Below are 23866 nucleotides of genomic sequence, written 5' to 3'. Positions count from 1 at the left end.
CCTGAAAGATGATCCCTCACTCTCCCAAATCTTGGGAAATAGGCCTGTCCTTGCTTACAGACAGCCCCCCAAACCTGAAGCAAATACTCACCAGCAACCACACACCACAGAACAAAAACACTAACCCAGGATCCTATCCTTGCAACAAAGCCTGATACCAACTCTGTCCACATATCTATTCAAGTGACACCATAAAAGGACCTAATCACATCAGCCACATTATCAGGGGCTCATTCACCTGCACATCTATCAATGTGATATATGCCATCATGTGCCAGCAATGCCCCTCTGCCTTGTACATTGGCCAAACCAGACAGTCTCTATGCAAAAGAATAAATGGGATGCAAATCAGACATCAAGAATTATAACATTCAAACACCAGAAGGAGAACACTTCAATCTCTCTGGCCATTCAGTAACAGATTTAACGGTGGCAATTTTGCAACAGAAAAGCTTCAAAAACAGACTCCAACGAGAAACAGCTGAACTTGAATTAATATGCAAACTAGATACTATCAATTCAGGCTTAAATAGAGACTGGGAATGGCTGAGCCATTACACACATTGAATCTATTTCCCATGTTAAGTATCCTCACAGCTTCTTGTCAAACTATCTATCTTGATTATCACTACAAAAGTTGGTTTTTTTCCTCCTGCTGAGAATAGCGCATCTTAAATTAATTAGCCTCTTAGAGTTGGTAGGACAACTCCCACCTTTTCATGTTCTCTGTATGTACATATATCTCCTCACTATATTGTATTCTATGCATCCGATGAAGTGGGCTGTAGCCCATAAAAGCTTATGCTCAAATAAATGTGTTAGTCTCTAAGGTGCCACAAGTACGCCTGTTCTTTTTGCATATACAGATCAACACCGCTGCTACTCTGAAACATGCCAATTTAGTGATTGTTTGGAAATCTGAATTGAAATTGAAACATTAATACACACTTTAAAAACATATACAGTGTGTGATAAAATACATATATCTGAAAAAGTATAATAGATTTCAAAAGTATGAACATAGACTAGCTTCCTTATACAGCTGTTTTTTAAGACGATGTCAGTGCATTTATTTCGGTGATGTTGGCAAACCTAATAATTTCAAATGATGATTTGTAAGAAAAGTCTAAATGAGCTCTCCCTGACAGCTAGTGATGAGCTGAGGGAAAAGGCTTCAGGACCAGATTGTATTTACATTCAACACCTAATCTACCTAGGTATCCAGCAAACAGAGCCGTGTTGCCCAAGTGATAAGATTTTGGCTGGGGTTGGGTTACAAATCATTTGAATGTGGGGGGTGGGGGTTGGGAAATGAAATGTTGTTCTTATTGTATGAGTAAAGGTCAGTAGAACTGTACTTAGCCTGTGCTGATTGACCTCTACTTTATCTCCCCTTAGTCATCTCTTTTCTAAGCTGAAAATTCCCAGTCATTTTAATTTCTCCTCCTGTTTCATACCCCTAATCATTTTAGTTGCCCATCTCTGTACCTTTTCCATTTCCAATGTCTCTCTTTTGGGATGGAGTGACCAGATCTGCACGCAGTATTCAAGGTGTGCACGTACCATGGATTTATATAGAGGCAATATGATATTTTCTGTCTTATTATCTATCCCTTTCTTAATGATTCCCAACATTCTGTTCGCTTTTTTGACTGCCACTGCACATTGAGAGAACTATCCACAACGACACCAAGATCTCTTTCTTGAGTGGTAACAGCTAATTCAGACTCTTTCATTTTGTATGTATAGTTGAGATTGTTTTCCAATGTGCATTACTCTGCACTTATCAACATTGAATTTCATCTGCCATTTTGTTGCCCAGTCACCCAGTTTTGTGAGATCCCTTTGTAACTCTTCTCAGTCTGCCTGGGACTTAACTATCTTGAATAGTTTTGTATCATCTGAAAATTTTGTCACCCTCACTGTTTACCCATTTTTCCAGATCATTTATGAGTATGTTGAACAGTAATGGTCCCAGTACCGACCCCTCAGGGATACCACTATTTATCTCTCTCCATTCTGAAAACTGATAATTTATTCCTACCCTTTTTTCCCCATATTTTAACCAGTTACTGATCCATGAGAAGACTTCCTTCTTATCCCATGATGGCTTACTTTTCAAAAGTCAATTTAAATTAAATACATTTTTTAAAAATTGTATATTTTTTAGAAATCTAGACCTGTTATGTGTAACTTGCATTATCCTTATGCTAAATTTGCATAATCCTAACAAAACATTTACTTTATTCATATCTCTTTTATATATCTCATTGGTCCTGACACCCCCGCTCTAAATTCAAACACCCCCTCTAATTTCAATTCCTGGGGAAACTACTGTTCTCACCAGAGAGCCCAAAGGATGGCCCAGGTCACCAGTGGGGATCACTGCCCAAGCACTATTTCAGTTCCACTTCTTTGGGTGGACCTCCCACAGTGGGAGCTGCAGAGCATTCCCCTGCAAAAAAAACCAAACACACACACACACCTCTCTCTCCCTCCCTCTCTCCTGGTGTTGGGAGGGGAACAGGAGAAAGGACAAAAGAAGCAAGAGATGAAGAGAAAGGAGGAAGGGAGAGATGGAGGGAAAGGTGAAACAAAAAGGACAAACCCTAATGTCCCCAGTGATTCTGAGGGACAAAATCTGAGGTGTGCAATAAAATTCTGCCTCCTTAAGCTCGTGTTTTCCATGCCTAGAATTCAACTGTCACCAGATGGATCAGATTGAACAGGTTTCAAACCTCAAGGAGGCTCTTATCTTCTAAACAGGGACATCGGTTTTCTAGTAAAATCACTAAAAGGGAAGGAGAAAACTCGAAAGAGGTTCCTCCTGGAGCTCACGTAGGTGAACCGGAATACTCTCTCAGTCCTCAAAGAGAGACCTGGAGAAGGAGACTTGCTGAAGCAAAGCCACAGGGGGCTCTGAGGTTTCCCTGGTCCCTCGCCCCTGTCCTGCCTGGCTGATGTCAGCATCTCTCTGTGAGGTCACCACCTCCCCACCACCTTTGACCAATAGTCTGAGGTCCTGCAAAAGGCCTTTGTGATGTCACTGCTGTGTTAATGTCCTGCCCCTGCCCAGGCACTTTGCAGGTTTGAGCTACTCCCTGTGAATCACCCCACTCAAGGAGCGTTCGTTCTAGGCAGCAAAACATCAGATGCTGCTCCCAATGCTACACTCAGTTTTTCAGAAATTAGTCGACTTTACGGCCAGAAAAGACATTAACGCATCTAATCTGACCCCCTGCATATCACAGGTCTCCTGTATGACACAATAGCAGGTGAGGGAGGGGGGATGAGGTGAGCGGGTGGGCAGTGGTGGGGGGGCAGGTGAGCTGGCGGCTGGCCCCAGCTCACCTCCACTCCGCCTCCTTTGAATGCCCCGCCTCGCTTCCCCTCCCCCCCGCTTCCGCTCCCCCCCCCCCGCTTCCCGCAAATCAGCTGTTCGCGCAGGAAGCCTTGGAGGGAAGAGAAGTGATGTGGCGGCTTCGCGCTCAGGCCCAGCGAGGTGGAGACGGAGACAAGGTGAGCTGGGGAGAGGAGGGGAAAGCAGGTAACCCGGGGGGTGCACAGGGGAACTGCTCCCCACCCCAGCTCACCTACCTCCTCTCCTCCTCCCTGGGGCTGAGCTTCTCAGCCCCCCCAGGCTTCCCACACGAACCGTCAGGGGCAGGGGTTCCAGGGGCGGTCAAAGGACAGGGAGAAAGGGTGGTTGGATGGGGCAAGGGTCCCAGGGGGGCCATCAGGAATGAGAGGAGGGGTTGGATGGGGTGACGGGGGCAGTCAGAGGACAGGGAAGGGGGTTGGACGGGGCAGGAGTCCCGGGGGTGGGCCATGACTCCCGTGTGGGATGAGTAGGGAACCGGTTGTTAAGATTTTGGCAGCTCATCACTGGCCAGTGGGGTGGAAGGCTGAGGAGGAGAGCGGAAGAGCAGTGGCAGGGGGTGAGTATGCGAGCTGGGGATGGGGGAGCTGAGGTGAGTGGGGAGGCAGGTGAGCCAAGGGAGTGGGGGTCTGAGGAGGCAAGCGGGTGGGCATTGGCAGGGGGTCAGGTGAGCTGGTGGTGGGGGAGGAGAGCTGAGGAGATGAGCAGGCAGGCAGGCGAGCCGTAGGGGACTGAGGCAGCGAGCGGGCAGGCAGTAGGGGCAGGGCTGGTGAGCCGGCGGCGGTGGAGGGGGGTTGAGGAGGTAAGCGGGGGGTGGGGGGCTGAGGAGGTGAGTGGTGAGTCAGTGACTGACCTGTTCTACTGATCTGGTCTGGCTCCCAGCCCCTCTCCAAGGGTTGCAGCTTTCTGGAGGTGCTGCCTTCCACACCTTCCTCAGTCACACCTCATTCATTCAAGAGGGCAACTGATTACAAAGTGGGGGGAAGATCTTATTCTACTTCTAGCAAGAAAAGACAGTTTTCTTTTACCTTAATTATACTACCTTAGGTGCTCACTATAACATATTGCCAAGGTTGAATACCGCTGTTTTGACGGGGTGGCGCTGGGGGGCTTGTTTCAGGGGGACTGGGCAGCGCTGGGGGGGTTGTTTTTGCAGGGTAGGCAGTGCTGGGGGGGCTGGGTTTCGGGGGGGCTGGGTGGCGCTCGGGGGGTGTTTCAGCAGCGCAGAGGGGGGTTCGGTGGGGCTGGGGGTTTTCAGCCCTCAGCTGTTTTCTTTCGAGTAATATTGCCCTCGCCACTTTACAAGTTGTGCAGGCCTGGACTAAACCACAGACTCTGGACTCAGCATTCAAGTATCCTGCAGTCTGAATTTCGAATCTGATACATTCCCTCATTGGCTACCATTATTTGCCCAGCATGGAAGTGCTTCTTGTCCAACAAGACAGCCAGATTGGGACCCATAGGCATGGAAGGGCTCTGAAGGAATCAGCTGTTTCTCTCTGTGCTTCATGAAACTTTGGATCCAAATGGTGAAAGACAGTTGTTCCCATTTTAACCATGGCGTCCTTTAGGTGTGTGACCAATGCCACTTAACTAGGGAGCAGGGTTCGAAAAATAGGTTACCTGGGCCACAGGTCACAATAGCTTCCATCTCAGGGGTGAAAATCAACCACCACTACCTGCAATTTCTACCCGAGTTCGTGTCAAATCTTTGACCTTACTTGGAGTAATTTTACACTTCTCTGACGTAGAATACTTCACCAACCGCACAACAGATCAGTAGCGATAGTGAGGTACAACTCCCCCTTTTATTTCTTTAATCTGGTACCACAGATTTAAATTAGGGACTAAATTCAGGTGCGTTTTATAATCCCTGTAAGACACCAAATGTCAGGTCTCTCTTAAAAATAGGTATCTTTCTGCAGCTGTATCACATTCAACACAGATTCCATTTTCTACACATTTGCAGCATCTCCCGGGGTGAGCTGAACTGAAATGTCACTTCAATTTTTCACATCTCTACCCAGATAGGGATTGCATTTCCCAAACAACAGGCAACATACACCTGTTTAGGAATGTCGAAGAAAATGTAAGTTCTCGCTTTTATTGTTTGGGTGCAGCAAAATCAAATTCTTTAATTACTGGGCTAGCCCGGTAACAGCCACTCACACTGGTGTACACACACACACACCAAGGCCTCTTTTTCTTCCTTTTTCTTTTTTCTTTTTTTCTTTTTTTAACCTTTTTATCTCTTTTTTTTTTTATTTTAACCATGATGCATCTTTACCTGGTCCGGACCAATACCATGAGGCGGTATGACAACCCCTCTTGAGGCGGTAAAAACCCCTCAGCACCGGTGCATTCTAATGCATTTACCTATGCATTTACCTTATGCATTACCTTATGCATTTACCTTGGCCAACTCAGCAGTTCCCAGTACTGCTATAAACTAACCTTATTGGGGCCTCTCCCCAATACCACTTTGCATCTGATCCTGCTGCACAGTCAATAAGTTCAGATGGCGTGAGCCCAACAGAGACAGACGTCCTCACGGAAAGTCCTCCTCCGATACCCCAATAGAGATTTCAAAAGGTCTCATACCTCTCATGTGGTGCCATGGGGTTCGAAGGGGAATGATCCGTAGTAGCCGTCTGTGGGTCAGTGGGCGTTGCCATCCCGGACGAGCCCCCAAATTGTCGAAGAAAATGTAAGTTCTCGCTTTTATTGTTTGGGTGCAGCAAAATCAAATTCTTTAATTTCTCCAGTAATTACCATGGAGGGAGAGAGTGCCATAGGACACAGGGTCACCCCAGTCCTGGACAGGTCTCTCAACTGGTAAACAATCACAGCAAGCCTTTATACCTTTTACAGACAATTTCTAACAATAATACAGACAGTAAAAAGCAACAACTACATTTTGTTTATACATAGCAAAAAGGCTTATCTTATTTGTCTCAATCCTAGAAAAAGCAAGCCTGCATTTTGGTTAGTGATTGCAAGGTCGTAATAACTTTGTACACAGTTCCTGTCCTGTCGCCTCGCACTATCTTTGCTCCTACAAGTCTTACGTCATTAAGGTTACAGTATGGCCTGACTCTTGCTAACTAACATTCATTAAGATCTCTTCAAATCCTTGTTAATTATTTACTGGCTTCCACAGGAAGGAGATATCTTCAGGAGTGACCTCCTGCAGGACCTGGGCCACAACTGCTTTGGAAGGCAAATGCATGGGTATTTTGCTTAGTTACAAATCATTTACTAGGGAATCCTGTTCCCAGCCCTTTAGAAAAAATACTGACCTAACCAACTGAACAACAGGGGGATTGGGATGGTGATGGGGAATAAGGGAATCCCTCTGACTTACCCCATCTTCTTCTGTTGTTACAGATGGTGAAATGACATTTTTCCCTATCCCTGTCCTGTTCCTGCTCTTTGTTATAGTTCAATATATTTTAGTTGAGGAAAATGGAAGTAAAAATATCTGCTCTGCAGCACAACTTGAAGCAACATCAGAGCAACTGGGAATGAAACAATTTGTTCCCAAAGGGAGAACTTGATGACTAATAATTGCTTTGAAATGGGGGAACAGTATAACTGTGATGCTCAGGGTTTATTTAGACTAGGAAGTGATGGAGTTTAGGTCAGGTCAAGGGGAAAGCTAATGCCAACCACTGTACCTGGGCTACGTCTGCTCTACAACTATAATTGTCTTTTTACACCAAGATCACTAACTTGAGCAGCCAACGCCATGTACAGTCCTAGTGGATGGAAGGAACAGGTAGTTTTTGCCTCAGTGTAGCTTGTTGGGATCAAACCTCTCTCCCACCTGGAGCTGATGAACATTCCTGGCAGGAGGGACACACGCTCCTATGACTCAAAAGGAAAGGAGTTGATAGAAAAGATCACAGGACTGACCCAAAAGGAGGGTGAGCTGCAAAAGGCAGAAGCAGGCAACTGATCTGGGGGAGCTGAGAGACCACAGTGAAGATGGAGCAAAAATCACTACATGGGAATTAGTAAATGTGATTTAAAAAAAAATAAAAAATCTTTGGCCATCCCTAGTCAAGGCACATCTTACAGTTCTCTCCCATGTGGATTTTCTGATGTCTAATAAGAACTGAGCTGTAACTGAAGTTTTTCCCGCACTCAGAGCATGTGTAGGGTCTCTCTCCTGTGTGGATCCTCTGATGTCTGCTCAGGGTAGAGCTCTGTTTGAAGCTTTTCCCGCACTCAGAGCATGTGTAGGGCGTCTCTCCTGTGTGGATTCTCTGATGGCTGACCAGGGCAGAGCGCTGATTGAAGCTTTTCCCACACTCAGAGCATGTGTAGGGCGTCTCTCCCGTGTGGATTCGCTGATGTGAGATGAGGGCTGAACTAGCACTGAAGCGTTTCTCACACTCAGAGCATCCATAAGGTTTCTCACCCGTGTGGATTCTCCTATGACTGATAAGGTGTGAGCTCCAATTGAAGCGTTTTCCACACTCCGAGCATCCATAAGGTTTCTCATCCGTGTGAATAATCTGATGTGCGATCAGGGCAGAGCTCTGATTGAAGCTTTTCCCGCACTCAGAGCATGCGTAGGGCTTCTCTCCTGCATGGATTCGCTGATGTAAGATGAGAGCTGAACTACCAATGAAGCTTTTCCCGCACTCATGGCATGTGTAGCGTGTCTTTTTCAAGTTGATTCTCTCGCGTGTAATAAGGTCTGAGTGGCTACTGAAGTTTTCCTCTGGCCTATGTCGATTCTCACAGGTTTTTGCTTTTTCTGGGAGTGCATAACTCCCAGAATCATTCCCTTTGGATCTTCCTAATAACATCCCATGGTATTCTACTTGCTCAGCATCTTCCTGATGGGGTTTCGCCTTGTTCTCACACACCATCCCAACATCTGATGGGATACAGAGAGAATCCAGATATAGGTCACGCCCTGCGCCAGAGAGAAAGGAAATCTCAGAATGAGGAAAGGAAAAAGGGATGAACAAACCAAAATGTGTGGGAGAGATCAACCCTATCAGGAGCTGATTAACCCCAATTCTTTCCCCAGAGGAGAGAGAGGAAGGGATCAGTTCCGGGTCTGCATCTCACCAGAATTCTCAGAGGTAAGCAAGATTGGGAGGGACCTGTTGCCAGTTGTCAGTCAGGGTAGGTGGGAAGCCATGAGTGACATCTGCCTAATGATTCCACATCTACAGGGAACAATCCTGAAGTTGGAGAGCTCACAAGGTCTTTGTAGGGCCTCCCAAATGTTCCCTCTATTCACGGACAGTTTTTTACTTAGTTTAACCAATTCCTCACCTGTGAAGGCAGCTCCCGGGAGCACTTTTTTCTGAGAGTCGTGGAGGTCTGGAACCCATGGCTCTTCCCCTCGTTCCAGCTGCAAGATCATATCAGGTTTGGAAATTGGAAACCCTGCTCAAAGCAAAGAAAACAAGGAGGTCAGTGGAATTTGTGGGATACTTGTCACAAAGAATATTGCACGGTTTTAACCCCCAGCTCATTGTTAAGCAGTAACATCCCAAGGCCATCTTCCTTGGCTCAAAGTGGCAGGATAGTTATTATTATTATAAATCATATTCATTACCTTAGTGCCTAAGGACCAACTAACACTGGGTCCCCATTGTGCTAGGCAAAGTACAAACAGAGAATAGTAGATGGCTCATGCCCTGACGAATTTACAATCTAAATAGACAAGACAGACATAGAATGGGGGAAGGGGTAGAACCCACCAGCAGAGTAAACTATGTGAAGGCAGAGTGACAGATCTGATGAACACAGGCATACAGGTATTTAATGTTATGACTAGGGCCACTGTTTTCAGAAATTGCCGCTATTACTGCATTTTTTCCTGAAATTACTCTTCATTTCTGGAATCACCCTTCATATCTGGAATTGCTGAACAGAGGGTGGGTGGGGATGCAGGGTCACAACCCCCCAGATTTCTGCCCAGATACACCCGACTCATCCCAAGGGTGCAAGCAGAGGTCATGTGTGGGCAGAGCACACAGGCTCATGCCCCCCGTCCCCCCAGATTTCTGCCTGGAGACACCTGACTCCTCCCCAGGACACCTCATGTCTCCTGCTCTTTATAATCATAGCAATACCAATCACAGAGGGAAACTGAGGTGTGTATTGGCATCATACAAGTATCACCAAAATTCCTGCCTCTATCACACACACACTGTTCACAGCCCTTAGAGAGAAAGCAAAGCACAGGAATTGGACATTAGTCCAGTGAACACAGTGGAGGACAAGCTGCAATCCTTACACCCTGGTCAAAAAGGAGAGGCATGTGGGTCCCCACCCATAGAGAGAGGCTGGCTAGAGGCCTGATACCTGAGAGGGCATTCCTTGAGCACCCCATGGAGACAGGTCAAAGGCTTCGCTACCCCAGAACTGTGACATTGCAAAAGCACATTTTGGAGAATTAGGAAATCTAGTGACTCAGGTGTAATGGGAGGGAGAATTAAACTCCTAGTGTGTGGAGACGGCTGGCGAATTAAACACTAACATTCAGGAACAACAGCCTCTAATTCTTCTGGAAAAGGAGAAGGTAAAAAACAAGAACTGGGCCACGCAACCTGAGGAAGGACAGGCTCAAGGATCCAAGGAGCCTGGAGGGAAGACAGCTTGTGGCCTCTGCAGATGCAGGGGGTGGGGGAGGAGGGGGGGGGGGTAAGACTCTCTCCAAACTCTCACTCCAGTTGACCCTGACCTGATTTTATGATCTATAACCTAGTCACACGTCTTGTGGGCAATTTTATACTCGCTAGAGGTAAAAATGTCATGGTCAGAGTATTGCTTATTAGCTTGGAACATGCATGGAGGGGCAAGGAGGTGAACATAAATAAATGGGTTATTAAGCTTGGTACAGTTAAGGGCCTTATATTAGGTGGAAAGAAATTATGCTGAAGTCTGGGATTTACCTGAATAGGTCTAAGGAGAGAATCCCAGGTCAGATATTTTGCACCCTCATTTTGAGAGACTAATGAGGAACCACAAACAGGTGCAACACGCCACAGGATTCTGAAAACAGGAAGTTTGGGGTGGGCTTCAGCAATTAGATTGCTATGCAGTATCTCAGCAGTTGGACACATTCGTATATTGGAATTATTAATAAATAAGTGATGTAAATAATGAGTATTAAGGCTTGATGCTTAATTACGGACTTCCCAAAGGCCACATATGGGTTGGGGCAATTATTGATATTATTTTAATCAGAGTAAAGGAGCAGATATGGTATATAGCCATCCTATTACCATAAGGAAGCGGATAAAATACCTCTCCTAGTGACCATTTTTTACATTTTGTCAGTTCCCTAAGTAAACTGAAGCAGGGCCTCCCTTCTGATGGTCTCCCTTGCCCCTCGATCTTTGTTTCCAATGGTGTCCATAACTTGTAAGTATGCACAGTGCAAAACCCTCTTTACTATACTTATCTTAGTCTAATCATTATGTGTATTGATCCTTGCCTATTATTTTAATTATAACTGTCTGTATTAAATCAAATTTCTGTGTTTCACCAAATTCCATCTTCTCAATTAACTTTGAGTAGCCATGTACAAGGGCAAGTTGTGCCCCAATATGTAATCTTACAGATGTAAAAATTGTACAGGCTACACTACCACCCTGTGACATCATCAACAAAGTGCCCATTTGTGCCTAGGTAGTGGCCCTGCTATGGGAGGGAGGAATGCAGCAAGGACTTTTTTTTTTTTTTTTTTAAACGGAGATATACCTATCTCCTAGAACTGGAAGGGACCCCGAAAGGTCATTGAGTCCAGCCCCCTGCCTTCACTAGCAGGACCAAGTACTGATTTTGCCCCAGATCCCTAAGTGGCTCCCTCAAGGATTGAGCTCACAACCCTGGGTTTAGCAGGCCAATGCTGAAACCACTGAGCTATCCCTCCCATCTCAGGATTGGTGGCCAGGGTCGCTGTGCATAGAGATGGGAAGGGGGGTAATGAGTGAGAAAGGGAGGTCAAGAGTTAAAATAATATTTGGGGGAAAATGTAAGAATTGAAACAACAGAAATAAAACTGGACTGCAGGCTCTAAAGCAACAAGGCTTGGCTAGGGATTTGGGGTTAAAGGTCTGGCATCCCCCACAGCTGTAGATCCCAAAAATTCTCCTCCTTCCCACTGACCGACGCAGCCCAATTCCTGGGTGCCCTTCCTCCACACTGCCCTCCCTTATTTCCCATTTACTCTCCTTCCGGAACCTTGGGAGCTTCTTGTGTTCCCTCCTCATCTCTCACAACCTCCTCCCTCCCTGCTGCTTCTTAGCTCTAATCCTGCACACACCCACCCTATGTCATGGCACCCCAGAATTATCTACTCCCCCTTTCTCCTCCCCTCCCACGGCTCTGTTCTCCCTTCCCCTACGGGGTCCTGAATGGCAACATTACACGCTCTCCTATCAAAAGAAGAGCTCATCTGACTATCACACAAGCCATGCATCAGTCATACACCTATTTACTCAATTTAGAATTCTACAGGCAGCCTATTTTCTTCTTAAAATGAGGAAAAGGAATGAAAGCTACAGTTATTAATGTAGCCAATAAGGATACATTAAATACAATTTTAAAATGACTGACGGCACCAAAAAGGCACATGTCCAAAAATGATACTAGTGGGTGGGAGATAAGGAAAAAAAGGAAGGCAAGGAAACTTGTCAAAACTTGTATGACGAATAAAGTTATAAAGTTATTACTACTCAGGTTCCTTAGAGACCCCACAGTTTCTAATAACCCAGGGGACAGGACTCCTTACCCAGCAAGACCACCGTCTCATAGTTCTCCTGCATGACATCCCTGTAGAGGGCTCTCTGAGTGGGGTCCAGCAGAACCCCCTCTTCCTTGGTGAAATACACAGCCACCTCCTCGAAGGTCACCAGCTCCTGAAAGAGTCCAACACTCAGTACCTGCTGCCCCACTCACAGCCCCATAATTCACAGAACAGCAGCACCGGTAAATGGAAGCTCCGGGAGGCACATGTTAACAGAGCCCCACCCCACCTTGCTTAGAGCAGCCAGGAGGCTGCTTTGTCTCTCCCAGCTGACAGATGGAGGCAGGGTCATCACATTTATCACATATCTACTAGCCAGAGCTTGATATAGGAGATGGGGCTGTCTCTGGATCCTGCTGGTGGCTCCCTGTTAGGAATCCCAACACTCTCCAAATAAAATATATGGAAGAAAGGGGAAGTCAATAGTAAAGAATAGAAGTTGGAAAATCAGAATTGTAGAAAATTGGTAAGGGAAGCTATCAGAAATCAATGACCAATTAATGAAAATAAGAAGGAAGTTTTAAAAAAGTATATTAAGTTATACAAAATTAATCCCTAACAATGATAGTGGTAAATTACTAGATCGAAATGGCAGAATTATCAAAAACAATGCAGAAGAGGTAAAAGTGTTCAATAAATATTTCTCTCCTGGATTTGGAGAAAAACAGATGATGTAATCATATAAGATGTTGACGATGACAGTCTTTCCATCCCAACAATAACTCATGAAGATGTTAAACAGCAGCTATTACAGTTAGACGTTTAAATAAGCAGGTCCAGATAACTTGTATCCAAGAGTTTTGAATGACCTGGTGGAGGAGTGTGGAGGACTGTTAATGTTGATTTTAATTAGGACTTGGAACACTGGGGAAATTCTAGAAGACTGGAATAAAGCTAATGCTCTGCCAATATTTAAAAAGTGTAAAAGAGATGACCCAGCTAATTACAAGAGTGTTAGTCCGATACTGGGCAAGATAATGGAGCAGCGAATATGGATTTAATTAATAAAGAATTAAAGGAGGGTAATATAATTAGTACCAATTAACAAAGGTTCAGAGACAACAGATCCAGTCAAACTAACTGGATATCCTTACTGGATGAGATAAAAAGTTTGGTTGCAACTAATAGTATTGATGTAATATACCTAAACTTCTGTAAGGCATATGACTTGGTTCAGCACAACATTTTGACTAGAAAACTAGAAAGATACAAAATAAACACAGCATACATTAAATAGATTAAAACTATTATTGTAAATGGGGAACCATGCTTGAGTAGATTTCTTTCTAGGGGGTTCCCACAAGGATTGGTTCTTGGCCCTGGAAGAGAATATAAAATCATCACTGATAAAGTTTGCAGTTGCCACAAAGATTGGGGGTGGTGGTAACTAATGAAGTGTCAGTAGGTTCAGGTTTCAGCACTGGGAGTCTGGGAAGTTTTCCCAGTCCTGGCTAGAGGGTTATTTACTGTTCCACAAAGAGGGGAAGTTCCATTCCCAACTTCTGTGCCTTGAAATTAGGCTCTATCTGACACTACACCCCATATTCAGCATAGTGGTATGAGTATAAAATTATTAGGACATAATTATGATGCATTTTGTGCAGGATGCATCATGTTCAGTGTCATTGGAAAAGTTATGATTTGCTGAATATGATTGTCCTATGTCTGTGCATGTATCATGTTCATATCTGATGTTATGGATACTGACTATGTATCTGTCTTTCAAATGTGCTTACTCTGGATAACACTCACAATGACCCTTTCAGGTACAACAAAGAAGCCAGACAGTGTTGATGGCTCATCAACAAAGACAATGGACTGTGGAAGAGCTTAGCCTTCCTGTGACTGTTTCAGACAGCCTATGAATCATGGCTACTATGACTCAGCAGGCCATGCTAGGGCATGTGACCAGACCACATGACACTAAACTCCATTTTGGTACCTGTATTTTTCCACAAACTGGACTGGGAACTGAGTTTGGAACAAAGGGTTCCTGCCATGTGGAAAAGCTACATAAGCTGGGGTGTGAGATCATCTCTTGGCCTCATTCCACACACAAGAAATCTCATGGAAACACCTCAGGAACAAAGACTGAACTGGGGGAAAATGTTGGTCCCAGGGTAAAGGGATTTCTAGCTTGTGTATGGAAACTTGGTGGACTGCTTGTATCATCAGTCAGGGTGAGAAACTGCTAATTCAAATTCTATCCAGATAGTATGTTAGGCTTAGTTTGAGTTTTTGGTTATTTGTTAAGTAATCTGCTTTGATCTGTTTGCTATCACTTATCGCTGGGAAATTGGCTGTTGTCATCTATCTGTCCTTGAGTGGCTTAGGTAACACACTCAGGTAGCTTAGTTGGATGCATGGCGCCACCTGCTGTCATGTTGGGTGATAACAGGGCCTGGAGAGGCTGGCTGAATCTCCAGCAAAGCAGTGTGAGAAGAGCCAGCCCAGTTTGAAAGTTAGAGGGCACAATGGTTCCCAGAAGCCCCCCAGACTGCACCCCAGGGTGACAACCCATCACATCCTAGAGTACACAAGTCTCAGCAGGTTTGTCACATCCTGTCCCCTCCCTTTCTCCACCCTAGGTATTTCCTGCTTTCCACCACCTCTAGCAGCTCCCATCCTCCTATACATTTACTTCTCCTCTCCCTCCAGGCAGAACCCACCACCAGCTCCCTGATAATCCCTTACCTGATCCAGCTCCAATGTAGACATTTCCTTCTCCCTGGGAGGAGGGGATGATTTGGAGCGAAACATGGACGTTATTCTGTAGCCTGCCAGGGCGAGAAGGGCAACGTGAGAGAATTCAGACAGGGTTTCTGTCCTTTCCACATGTCGATTCCCCACAGGATTTTTCCCTGGTAATGGACATTCTAGGTTCTAGGTTCATTCAGACCTTATTCCTAGCCTCCTCCCACTCTGAGACATGGTGAAATCCTCCCAGTAGCAGAGTCTCTCTGTTACACTTATAAAGTTTGTGAACAATACCAAGCTGGGAAGGGTTGCAAGTGCTTTGGAGGATAGAATTAAAATTCAAAATTATCTGGACAAACTGGAGAAATGGTCTGAAGTATATAGGATGAAATTCAATATGGACAAATCCAAAGTACTCCACTTAGGAAGGAACAATCAGCTGCACACATACAAGACAGGAAATGATGGCCTAGGAAGGAGTGCTGCGGAAACAGATCTCGGAGTCATAGCGGATCACAAGCTAAATATGAGTCAACAGTGTTACACTGTTGCAAAAAAAAGCAAGTATAATTCTGAGATGTATTAGCAGCAGTACTGTAAGCAAGACACAAGAAGTAATTCTTCCGCTCTACTCCGCACTGATTAGGCCTCAACTGGAGTAGTGTGTCCAGTTCTAGGACCCACATTTCAGGAAAGATGTGGAAAAATTGAAGAAAGTCCAGAGAAGAGCAACAAAAATGATTAAAGGTCTAGAAAACATGACCTATGAGGGAAGATTGAAAACATTGTGTTTGTTTAATCTGGAGAAGATATGATCAGCTGTCAAGCACATAAAAGTTTGTTTCAAGGAGGAGGGAGAAACATTGTTCTTCTTAACCTCTGCAGACGGGACAAAAAAAATCAATGGGCTTAAATTGCAGCAGGGAAGGTTTAGGTTGGACCTTAGGAAAAACTCTCTAACTGTCGGAGTGGTTAAGCACTGGAATAAATTGCCTAGGGAGGTTGTGGAATCTCCATCATTGGGGATTTTTAAGAGCAGGCTGGACAAACACCTCTCAGGGATGGTCTAGATCGGGGTGGCCAACATGTGGCTCTTCAGAATTTAATATGTGGCTTCTTGTATAGGTACCAACTCCGGGGCTGGAGCTACAGGCACCAACTTTCCAATGTGCTGGGTGTGTTCACAACTCAGCTACAGGCCCTGCCCCCACTCCACCCATTCCCACACACTTCCCTGAGCCTGCAGTGCCCTGGCTCCATTCCCCACCCCCAGTGTCTTCCAGAGTGTGAACAGCTGATCGGGAGGTGCGAGGAGGGAGGGGAAGGTGCTGATTACTCTGGCTTCCCATGAATGGGAGCTGATGGGGGGCTGCTGACGTATTACTGTGATTCTTTGGCAATGTACACTGGTAAATTCTGGCTCCTTCTCAGGCTCAGTTTGGCCACTCCTGGTCTAGATAATACTTTGTCCTGCCTTGAGTGCAGGGGACTGGACTAGCTACCTCTCGAGGTCGCTTCCAGTTCTGTGATTCTATGAACCAAAGGCCAGAATCAAAGGAGTCACTCTGGGGATTCTCCCTGTCATTGTCCCCAAGGCAGCTGTCTCAGGTTAACTAAGTTATTTGATGCTCCAGCCTTTATACAGTCTCTCCTGGGAGTGCCCCTTTCATGGGCTGGGGCTAGTTTTAGCTTTTGGGAAGTGTGATCCCTGGGGCTCTGAGACTGGGTCTTCTTGCCTCAGCTCATCTTGTTTCTTTCTGTGGTTCCCCAGTGAGTCCAAATGAGTAGATACTCCTCATACAGACTGTGAGCATAAGAATGAGTTTAGTGTTTAGACTTTATTGAATGCTTGTGAGTTGCTGCCTGGGTTAACATCTGACTAGTTGCATTGTGAGCCTCTCTGGCTCTGTAAATCACCAGACAGGACAGAGACTTTACCTAGGTGAAGTGCTGATTGGCAACAGAATGAATTACACCCTGCCTGGCAGGAAAGGTCCATCAACACCAGAGAGACTATTATGGGACGTTAACAAAGACACAAGACTGTTGTTGTGCTCTTGACTTCCGATTAGCTGAGTTTCCAGCTCAGAGCACATGGCAGGAAGGGGATGAAAAACCTCATACAGAAGGAACTGATTCGTGCTGTAAGGCAGTGGTTCTCAACCGGGGTCTGGGGCCCCCTGGGGGGGCCGTGAGCAGCTTTCAGGGGGCTGCCAAGCAAGGCCGGCATTAGACTCGCTGAGACCCAGGGCAAAAAGTCCCAGCGCATGGGGCTGAAGTCCAGGGCCCTGAGCTCCACCACCAGGGCTGAAGCCAAAGCCTGAGCAATGTAGCTTTGTGGGGGCCGCAGGCAGTTGCTCTGCTTGCTGCCCCCTAACACCAGCCCTGGCTTTTATATGCAGAAAAACAGTTATTGTGGCCCATGTGGGCAGTGGAGTTTTTAGTGTGTGTGTGTTGGGGGGAGCTCAGAAAGAAAAAGGTTGAGAACCCCTGGTGTAAGGGACCATCTGTCACAAAGGTAAGCTCACGTGCATGGTGAGATATATGGGATCACCCACGACGACGGTCTGTGATTCCATGTTAATGGTGCTACAGAGCCTGAAGCGTTTACACTGGATACTTGGTTGGTGAAATCTCCATACAGACCTCACAACCAATTTGGGGTTTGTTCCCTGCTTCTCACCAGTCTGCCTGAGGCTGATGCTCATGCTCTCGAGTCACTGAAGACAATGTTACAGAGAGAAGGACTGTGACTTCCCCAAGGTCACTAAACAGGTCTGTGACAGAGCCAGAAACAGACCCTATTAACTCCAGAGCCCTGTCACCCGCAGCTTGGAAAGGCCCCCAGAGCACACTGTGGGGCTGCAGGAAGAGGGGTGCAGGGACTGCAGGTGAGCTGCCCTGCCAAGACAGCCTGTGCATCCATGGACAAACCACCTCGCTGGGTTTGTCCCCTGCATCAGGAGAAGTCAGTGTGCAGTCCTGTGGGGCTGTGCTCCTGGCTCACACCTCCAGCACTCACTGCTGCCCCCCCCTTACCAGCTGCACTGTTCAGCCAGCCCCAAGCCTCTGTGAGTTCACTTCCCCCCCCACCAGCTCAAACCTTCAAACTGGGACATGGTGCACCGGTACCAATCACAGTGCACTAGTGTAAATTCTGTCTACACTAAGGGTTTGCACAAGTGCCTAAAACATCAGTGTGGCAGAGACCTTCAGAAACAGCAGTACAGTGGCACTAGAATGGGAATCTATTTCTAGCTCGGTCACAGACAGCCTGGGTGACCTGGGACAGGTCAATGTTTCTCCTCCCAATTTTAGTCTCTTTACCCAGCTGCCCACCACTGGGGTCTCCTCTCTCTCCAGAGCTGCTCACCACTAAAATCTGTGTGGGTGTCACCAGAGCTGAGGTAGTTCAGCTCTGGAATAGTCTTTCAAGGGGGCTCTGGAGTCTCTTTCCCTGGAAGTTTAAGGACAGGTAGGACAAAGCTCTGTCAGAGATAATCTACATAGACTTGGTCCTGCCTCAGCAGAGAGAGCTGGACTTGATGACAGCTTGAGGTCCTATCTGGCCATACATTTCTAGGATGCGATGTAATATATACATATAAAAACACAACATACAGAATAAAACCCACCACAACATAATGTCAGGCAATTCAGGGGGGAAAAAAACAACCTACACTCCACAGCATAAAATGACAATACAAAGGAAAAGAAAACACCACGATGCTAACTACAACATCCTAGGATGAAATTACACAATGGAAAATAGCTCAACTCAAACCAACACAGCACAGGCACCAAACACGCTGAGGCAAAACAATGCACCATAAAACTGCTACACAACATGGTGCGATTACAGTTTCAAACGGCATCATGCAGAACAGCTCAGCATAGAACAGGGCACAGCACAAAAGAGAATTATTTCATTGTAGGCCTGGAAGGGATCTTCAGAGGTCGTCTACTCCAGCCCCCTGTGCTGAGGCAGAACCAAGTATCTCTAGACATTCCCAGACTGGTGTATCTGTAACCTGGTCTTAAAAACCTCCAGTGAAGGAAATTCCACAGCCTCCCTTGGAAGCCAATGCAAGGCAAACATAGACCAAAAGAATGCTGTACACACATAAGCTGGGCTTGGGGTTAAGGGGAGAGGCAAGAATTCAAACAATCTGGGGTCGGTTCCCAGTTTTCCCCCAAATTCTCTATGCAAACTTGTTAGACATCGGCGGCTGGCCTGTGCCCGCTGACTTGGGCTCACACAGCTCAGGCTGTTTAATTGTGGTGTCCATGTTCCGGCTGGGGCTGCAGCCCAACGTCTGGCACCCTCCCACCTTCCAGGGTCCTACAGCCTGGCTCCAGCCCGAGCCCAGACACCTACACTGCAATTAAACAGCCCCTTCGCCTGAGCCCCGTGAGCCTGAGTCACCTGGCATGGGCCAGCTAGGGTATTTTAATGGCAGGGTCGAGATACCCTTGGTGTCTGTGCAGCACCAGTCACAATGGGAACCCTGATCTCGGTGTCTGTGCAGAGCCCTGCATAACAGGGGCCTTATCTCAGTTGAGGGCTCTGCAACTCCCGGCTTTACAGGATCCCTGATTTTGTTTGGAGTCCCTGCAGCATCTGGCAAAATGTGGGGGCAGGATCTCTGTCAGGGTCTGTGCAGTGCCCTGTGCAGACGTGGGGCATGATCTGGGTTGGGGTCAGTGCAGGGCCAGGCCCAACGGGGACACAGATCTCAGTTGAGGTCTCTGATGTGCCCAGCACAATGGAGGCAGGAATCTGTGCCACAGTCGTGCACTGCCTGACACAAGGAGGCTGTGATCTCGGTCCACGTCTCAGTTTTACCTGGCACAATAGGAGGCCTGATGTCAGATGGGGTCTCTACAGTGTCCAGCACAACAGGGGTGCAGATCTCAGTTGGGGTCTCCACAGCACCTGTCACAACAGTGGGGTCTGACCTCTGTTAGGGTCTCTGCAGCGCCTGGCAGAACAGGACCCAGATCTCACTTGGGGTCTCTGCAGCACCTGGAAGAACAAGGTCCATGATTTTGTTTGCTGTCTCTGCAGCACCTGGTACAATGGGAGCCTGATTTCACTTGGAGTTGATTCAGGGCCTGGCACAACAGGGGCCCGGAGCTCAGTCAGGGTCACTGTAGTACCCAGCACAACAAGGTCCCTGCTCTCTGTAGGGTCTGTGCAGTTCCTGGCACACTGGGGGACCTGATCTCAGGCAAGGCCTGCACCTCGCTCAGTATAAGAGTCCTGATCTCAGTCACCCACCTGGAGAGAAAAGCAGGAAGATTTTCAAGAATTCGATATCAGTATTTCAGAACTGAGGAGAAAATGGGGCACAAACTAAATATTTGCCAATGTAAGAGAGAAGCACCAACATCGGGGAGATTTTATGTCACCATTCAACAGTTCAAGAGCAAAGAGGGGAAATTTGAGGGGATTATACAGGGATATTCAATCAACAACAGAATGGGAGGATTCTTCTTGCCTCACACTCACGTGGCCAGCAGGGAGCCCTGGGTGATGTCACTTTCACAGGGGAAAGGAGTGGGGCTGGAGTCAGAAGGTCACGGGCTGTGGGGAGGGACTGGCAGTGGGGTCTGGGAATGTGACTAGCAGGTGATGGCAGGGGCAGGGGAGGCTGCTGGGTTGGGCAGGGGGAGGGGGAAGTAGCTGGACTGGGAAACCTGGTGCTGGGCCATCTTCATGGGGGACACTTGCTCCTCCCTCCCCTTCCTGGGCCTTTCCATGCCCTGTTGCCAGCAGAGAGTGCCCCCCCCAGCCCAGCCCAGAGGTGCCCGTCTCAGGGCTCCCCCAGCCTCTACCCATTAACCCTCTGCCCAGTTCAGGAATCACTCAGGGGAAACATTTCCCACCTACACAAGGAGAAATCACTGCAGGTGAAAATGGGGGGAAACACCCCAAACCTGAGATCTGAACTGGCCATTGGCAAAGTGGAGAGAAAATGGGGCACAATCGGGGGAGGAGAACAGGGAATTTATCTGGGATTGGGGGGGAGGTCACCCTGGGTGTTGCTCGTTGCTCTCTAGAGAGAAAGGGGGCAGGACGGGAGAGGATGGGGGGTCCCCACGGGAGGGGGCAGCGGTAAATCCGAGGGGATCTCAGCCCCGCCCCATTTCTCTCACCGCTCCTCGGGGGTCACCGGCTCTTCTCCTCCCCCGGCCATGTCCGGGCTGCACAGACATTTTCCACCCGCCCCTTTCCCAGGTCCCCCCCCGCCAGGGAGCAGATCCCGGCGCTGCGAGATGCCGGGTCCCCCCCGCAGACACTGGGGCAGAGTCACCGCCCGGCCCCGCCCCCGGGGCTCGCTCCTCCGGTACCTGGAGGCTGCAGCTCCGCAGCGGGAGCAGGGCCCGGGGGGGTTAATGGGTCTCCCCGGCACAGACCCTCCTGCTCCGCCCGGGCTCCCAGGTCACAATGGAGCAGCAGCCGCGCCGCGCTCACCCAGCAGCTGATCACACTCCGCCCCTCCCCCGATCTGCGCATGCCCAGAGCCAGGAAACGCAACCGGAACTACATCTCCCAGCCTGCCCCGGGGCGCTTCCGCCCTCTCTAGCCCAGGTAAGGGAGGGGGTCGGTGGGGGCAGGAGAACAAAGGAGCTGCTGCTCCCGGGTCGGTGGGGGCGGGGCATTAACCCCTCCGTGCCCGGCCGGCGGGGGGGCTTTCTCCAGCTGGCCGCAGCCCCGGTCTCTGCCCGCCCCGGCCCGGAGCCCCCGGTGAGTGAGAGACCCCGGTGGGGCGCTGGGGCTGGGTGGGAAAGTGACTCTCTGCCCCGGGGACCTGGGAGAAGCCTCGGCCCCAGGGGAGCTGCAGCAGGATCCACCCCAGCCCCGCTGGGATTGGGCGGCGGCGGCGGGGGGGCGGTGTGTTAAATCGCTCCCCGTAGCAATGTGCTACTCCCAGGGCACTGCGCATGCTCAGTAACAGCTGCTGACGCCGCTGCCCTTCCCCCTGCCCGTATCAGCCGTAACATTCCGCTGGGCGCTGGTGACCGGGGCTGGGAAGGGGCGATGGGGGGATGCCAGGGTCTGAGCAGGAAATTGATATGGGGGGGGTCAGGCAGCTGGAGGCTGGATTAAGAGGGGGATAAATGGCAAAGTTATCACGTGGCTGGGGAATGCTGGGCAGTGCTTGGTTAGTAGCAGCTCCCAGAGCCTCTATCCAGGGGTCCCAAAAACACTCCCAGTACCCAGAACCCCCAGCCAGGCTCCCACCAGATATTCCCTGGGACCCAACTCCCAGAATCCCTTGCCAGAGACCCAAGATACCCCTCAGAGCCCGACCGCCCAGAGAACCCCCACCAGATCTTCACTGCCTGCCTGGGATTCCCCAGCATTCCCCAGCCACGTGATAACTTTCTATCCACTTATCAAACACTCTGAGGTGAAGTCACAGATTTTGCTTTTCTCCCCTCTTGAAAACCACAGGAACCTCTGGTTTCATAGGGAAAATTCCTGGCCCAATTCCTTGTCCTAGATCTAGGCAGTGAGGGAGGTGGGAAGGGGTTTAGCACTGCCACACTATGGCACTATCTTCCACAGCATTCTGGACTCATTCTTTCTGAAATCTGGATTCACTGAAAGCAATGTTAATAAAGAGCCACTGTATGGAAAGACAAGGAGTGACTCCAGATGGACAGTGGGGGAAATGAGATTCTCCCTGTGAGCAGGGGCTCTCATTAGCTGCTCTCCCCAGAGAGCTAAAGGAGGGAAGGCTGCTCAAACACTCTGTCCCTCTCTGCTCAGGATATTGGGGTTCAGCTTCCTGGGTCAGACACTGCAACCTCCATTGTGATCTGGGAGACCAGGCTTAGCTGCTGCTGCTGCCCCAACAGGGGTTCTGTGTTGGGAAGTGACCTTAGTTAAAGCTTCTTCTCTGCCTGGCCCAGGTGACGACTTTCTCCAGCTGGTACTAGCAGACTTGGGCTTTGTTAATACAAATTCTAAGCCACAGACTCCAAGTAACAGACAGACCTCAGAGAAAGAGCTGGGGACTGGCAAGAAAGTGACTCTGCACAAACAGCCCTCCCCCCATTTCTCCCCCTATTAGTAGTTGGCTGGATTTTCTCCTGGCATGGGAGAGCAAAGAACCAGGAATGGACTTTCCCAGCCAGAGGGACAGGGAGAGAGGACAGGGGAAGGAGAGATTGAAAGAGCCAGTGGTATACATGAGTTGGGAGAGAGATTTCCAGCTCTCTAATCCATCCAGACACATGTACTGCAGCATCTCTGGGCAGAATCACTTTCCAGTGAAAAAGAAAAGGATCAGAGGAAAAAACAGTTCCTGACTCCATATTCCCCCTGCTGGGGTGTGGCTGCCATGGGGTCAGTGTCCGAGGGAATCCCCCACAGTGACTCCTTTGGTTCTGCTATTTTCTAACATTGTGTTCAGAGACAAAGGGCAGGTCTATGCTACCACCGGATCGGCAGGTAGTGCTCTCCCATCAACTCCAGTACTCCACTGCCTTAAGGGGCGAATGTGGAGTCGATGGGTTACAGGGCCGGCTCTACATATTCGGCCGCCCCAAGCAGTCATGCGCGGGAGACGCCCCGGAGCCCCGGGAGCAGCGGACCTCCCGCTGGCTTGACTGGTGAGGGTCCACTAGTCACGCGGCTCGGCTGGACCTCCCGCAGTTGCGGACGGTTGGCTGATCCGGCGGCTCTGGTTGAGCTGCCGCAGGCATGCCTCCGGGAGGTCCAGCCGAGCCGCACGACCAGCGAACCGTCCGCAGTCATGCCTGCGGCAGGTCCACTGGAGCCGCGGGAGGAGCGCCCCCTCCGCAGTCATGCCTGCGGCAGGTCCGGTCGTCCCGGGGCTCCGGTGGACCTCCCGCAGGCGTGACTGCGGCAGGTCCACCGGCCCAATCTGCCGCCCCTGAGGACAACTGCTGCCCCACGCGCGTGCTTGTTGCGCTGGGGTCTGGAGCCGGCCCTGATGGGTTAGCAGCAGCAGTCGGATGCCGCAGTAAGTCGA

The 23866-nt window shown here is 48.7% G+C and overlaps 1 protein-coding gene and 1 long non-coding RNA gene across 2 annotated transcripts in view; both read right to left on the bottom strand.

The window, feature by feature from the left end:
- Positions 1 to 7250: 7250 nt before the first annotated feature.
- Positions 7251 to 23866, bottom strand: part of LOC123356218 (zinc finger protein 850-like) — a 316339-nt gene continuing 299723 nt past the window's right edge. The window contains exon 8 of the mRNA XM_044999231.1: positions 7251 to 8038. Within this exon, the coding sequence (XP_044855166.1) occupies positions 7438 to 8038 (601 nt within the window). The 3' untranslated portion in view covers positions 7251 to 7437. The remainder of the gene's footprint in view (positions 8039 to 23866) is intronic.
- LOC123356393 lies at positions 12235 to 20064 on the bottom strand. The gene is made up of 3 exons (XR_006575351.1): positions 19705 to 20064; positions 14856 to 14938; positions 12235 to 12273 (listed from the first exon to the last, which is right to left on the bottom strand). It is a non-coding gene; the product is annotated as an uncharacterized LOC123356393 (long non-coding RNA).

This window comes from Mauremys mutica, chromosome 1 (assembly GCF_020497125.1).
Source record: "Mauremys mutica isolate MM-2020 ecotype Southern chromosome 1, ASM2049712v1, whole genome shotgun sequence".
In the NCBI taxonomy this organism is placed as follows: domain Eukaryota; kingdom Metazoa; phylum Chordata; order Testudines; family Geoemydidae; genus Mauremys; species Mauremys mutica.
This window is presented reverse-complemented; position numbering and strand designations above follow the sequence as displayed.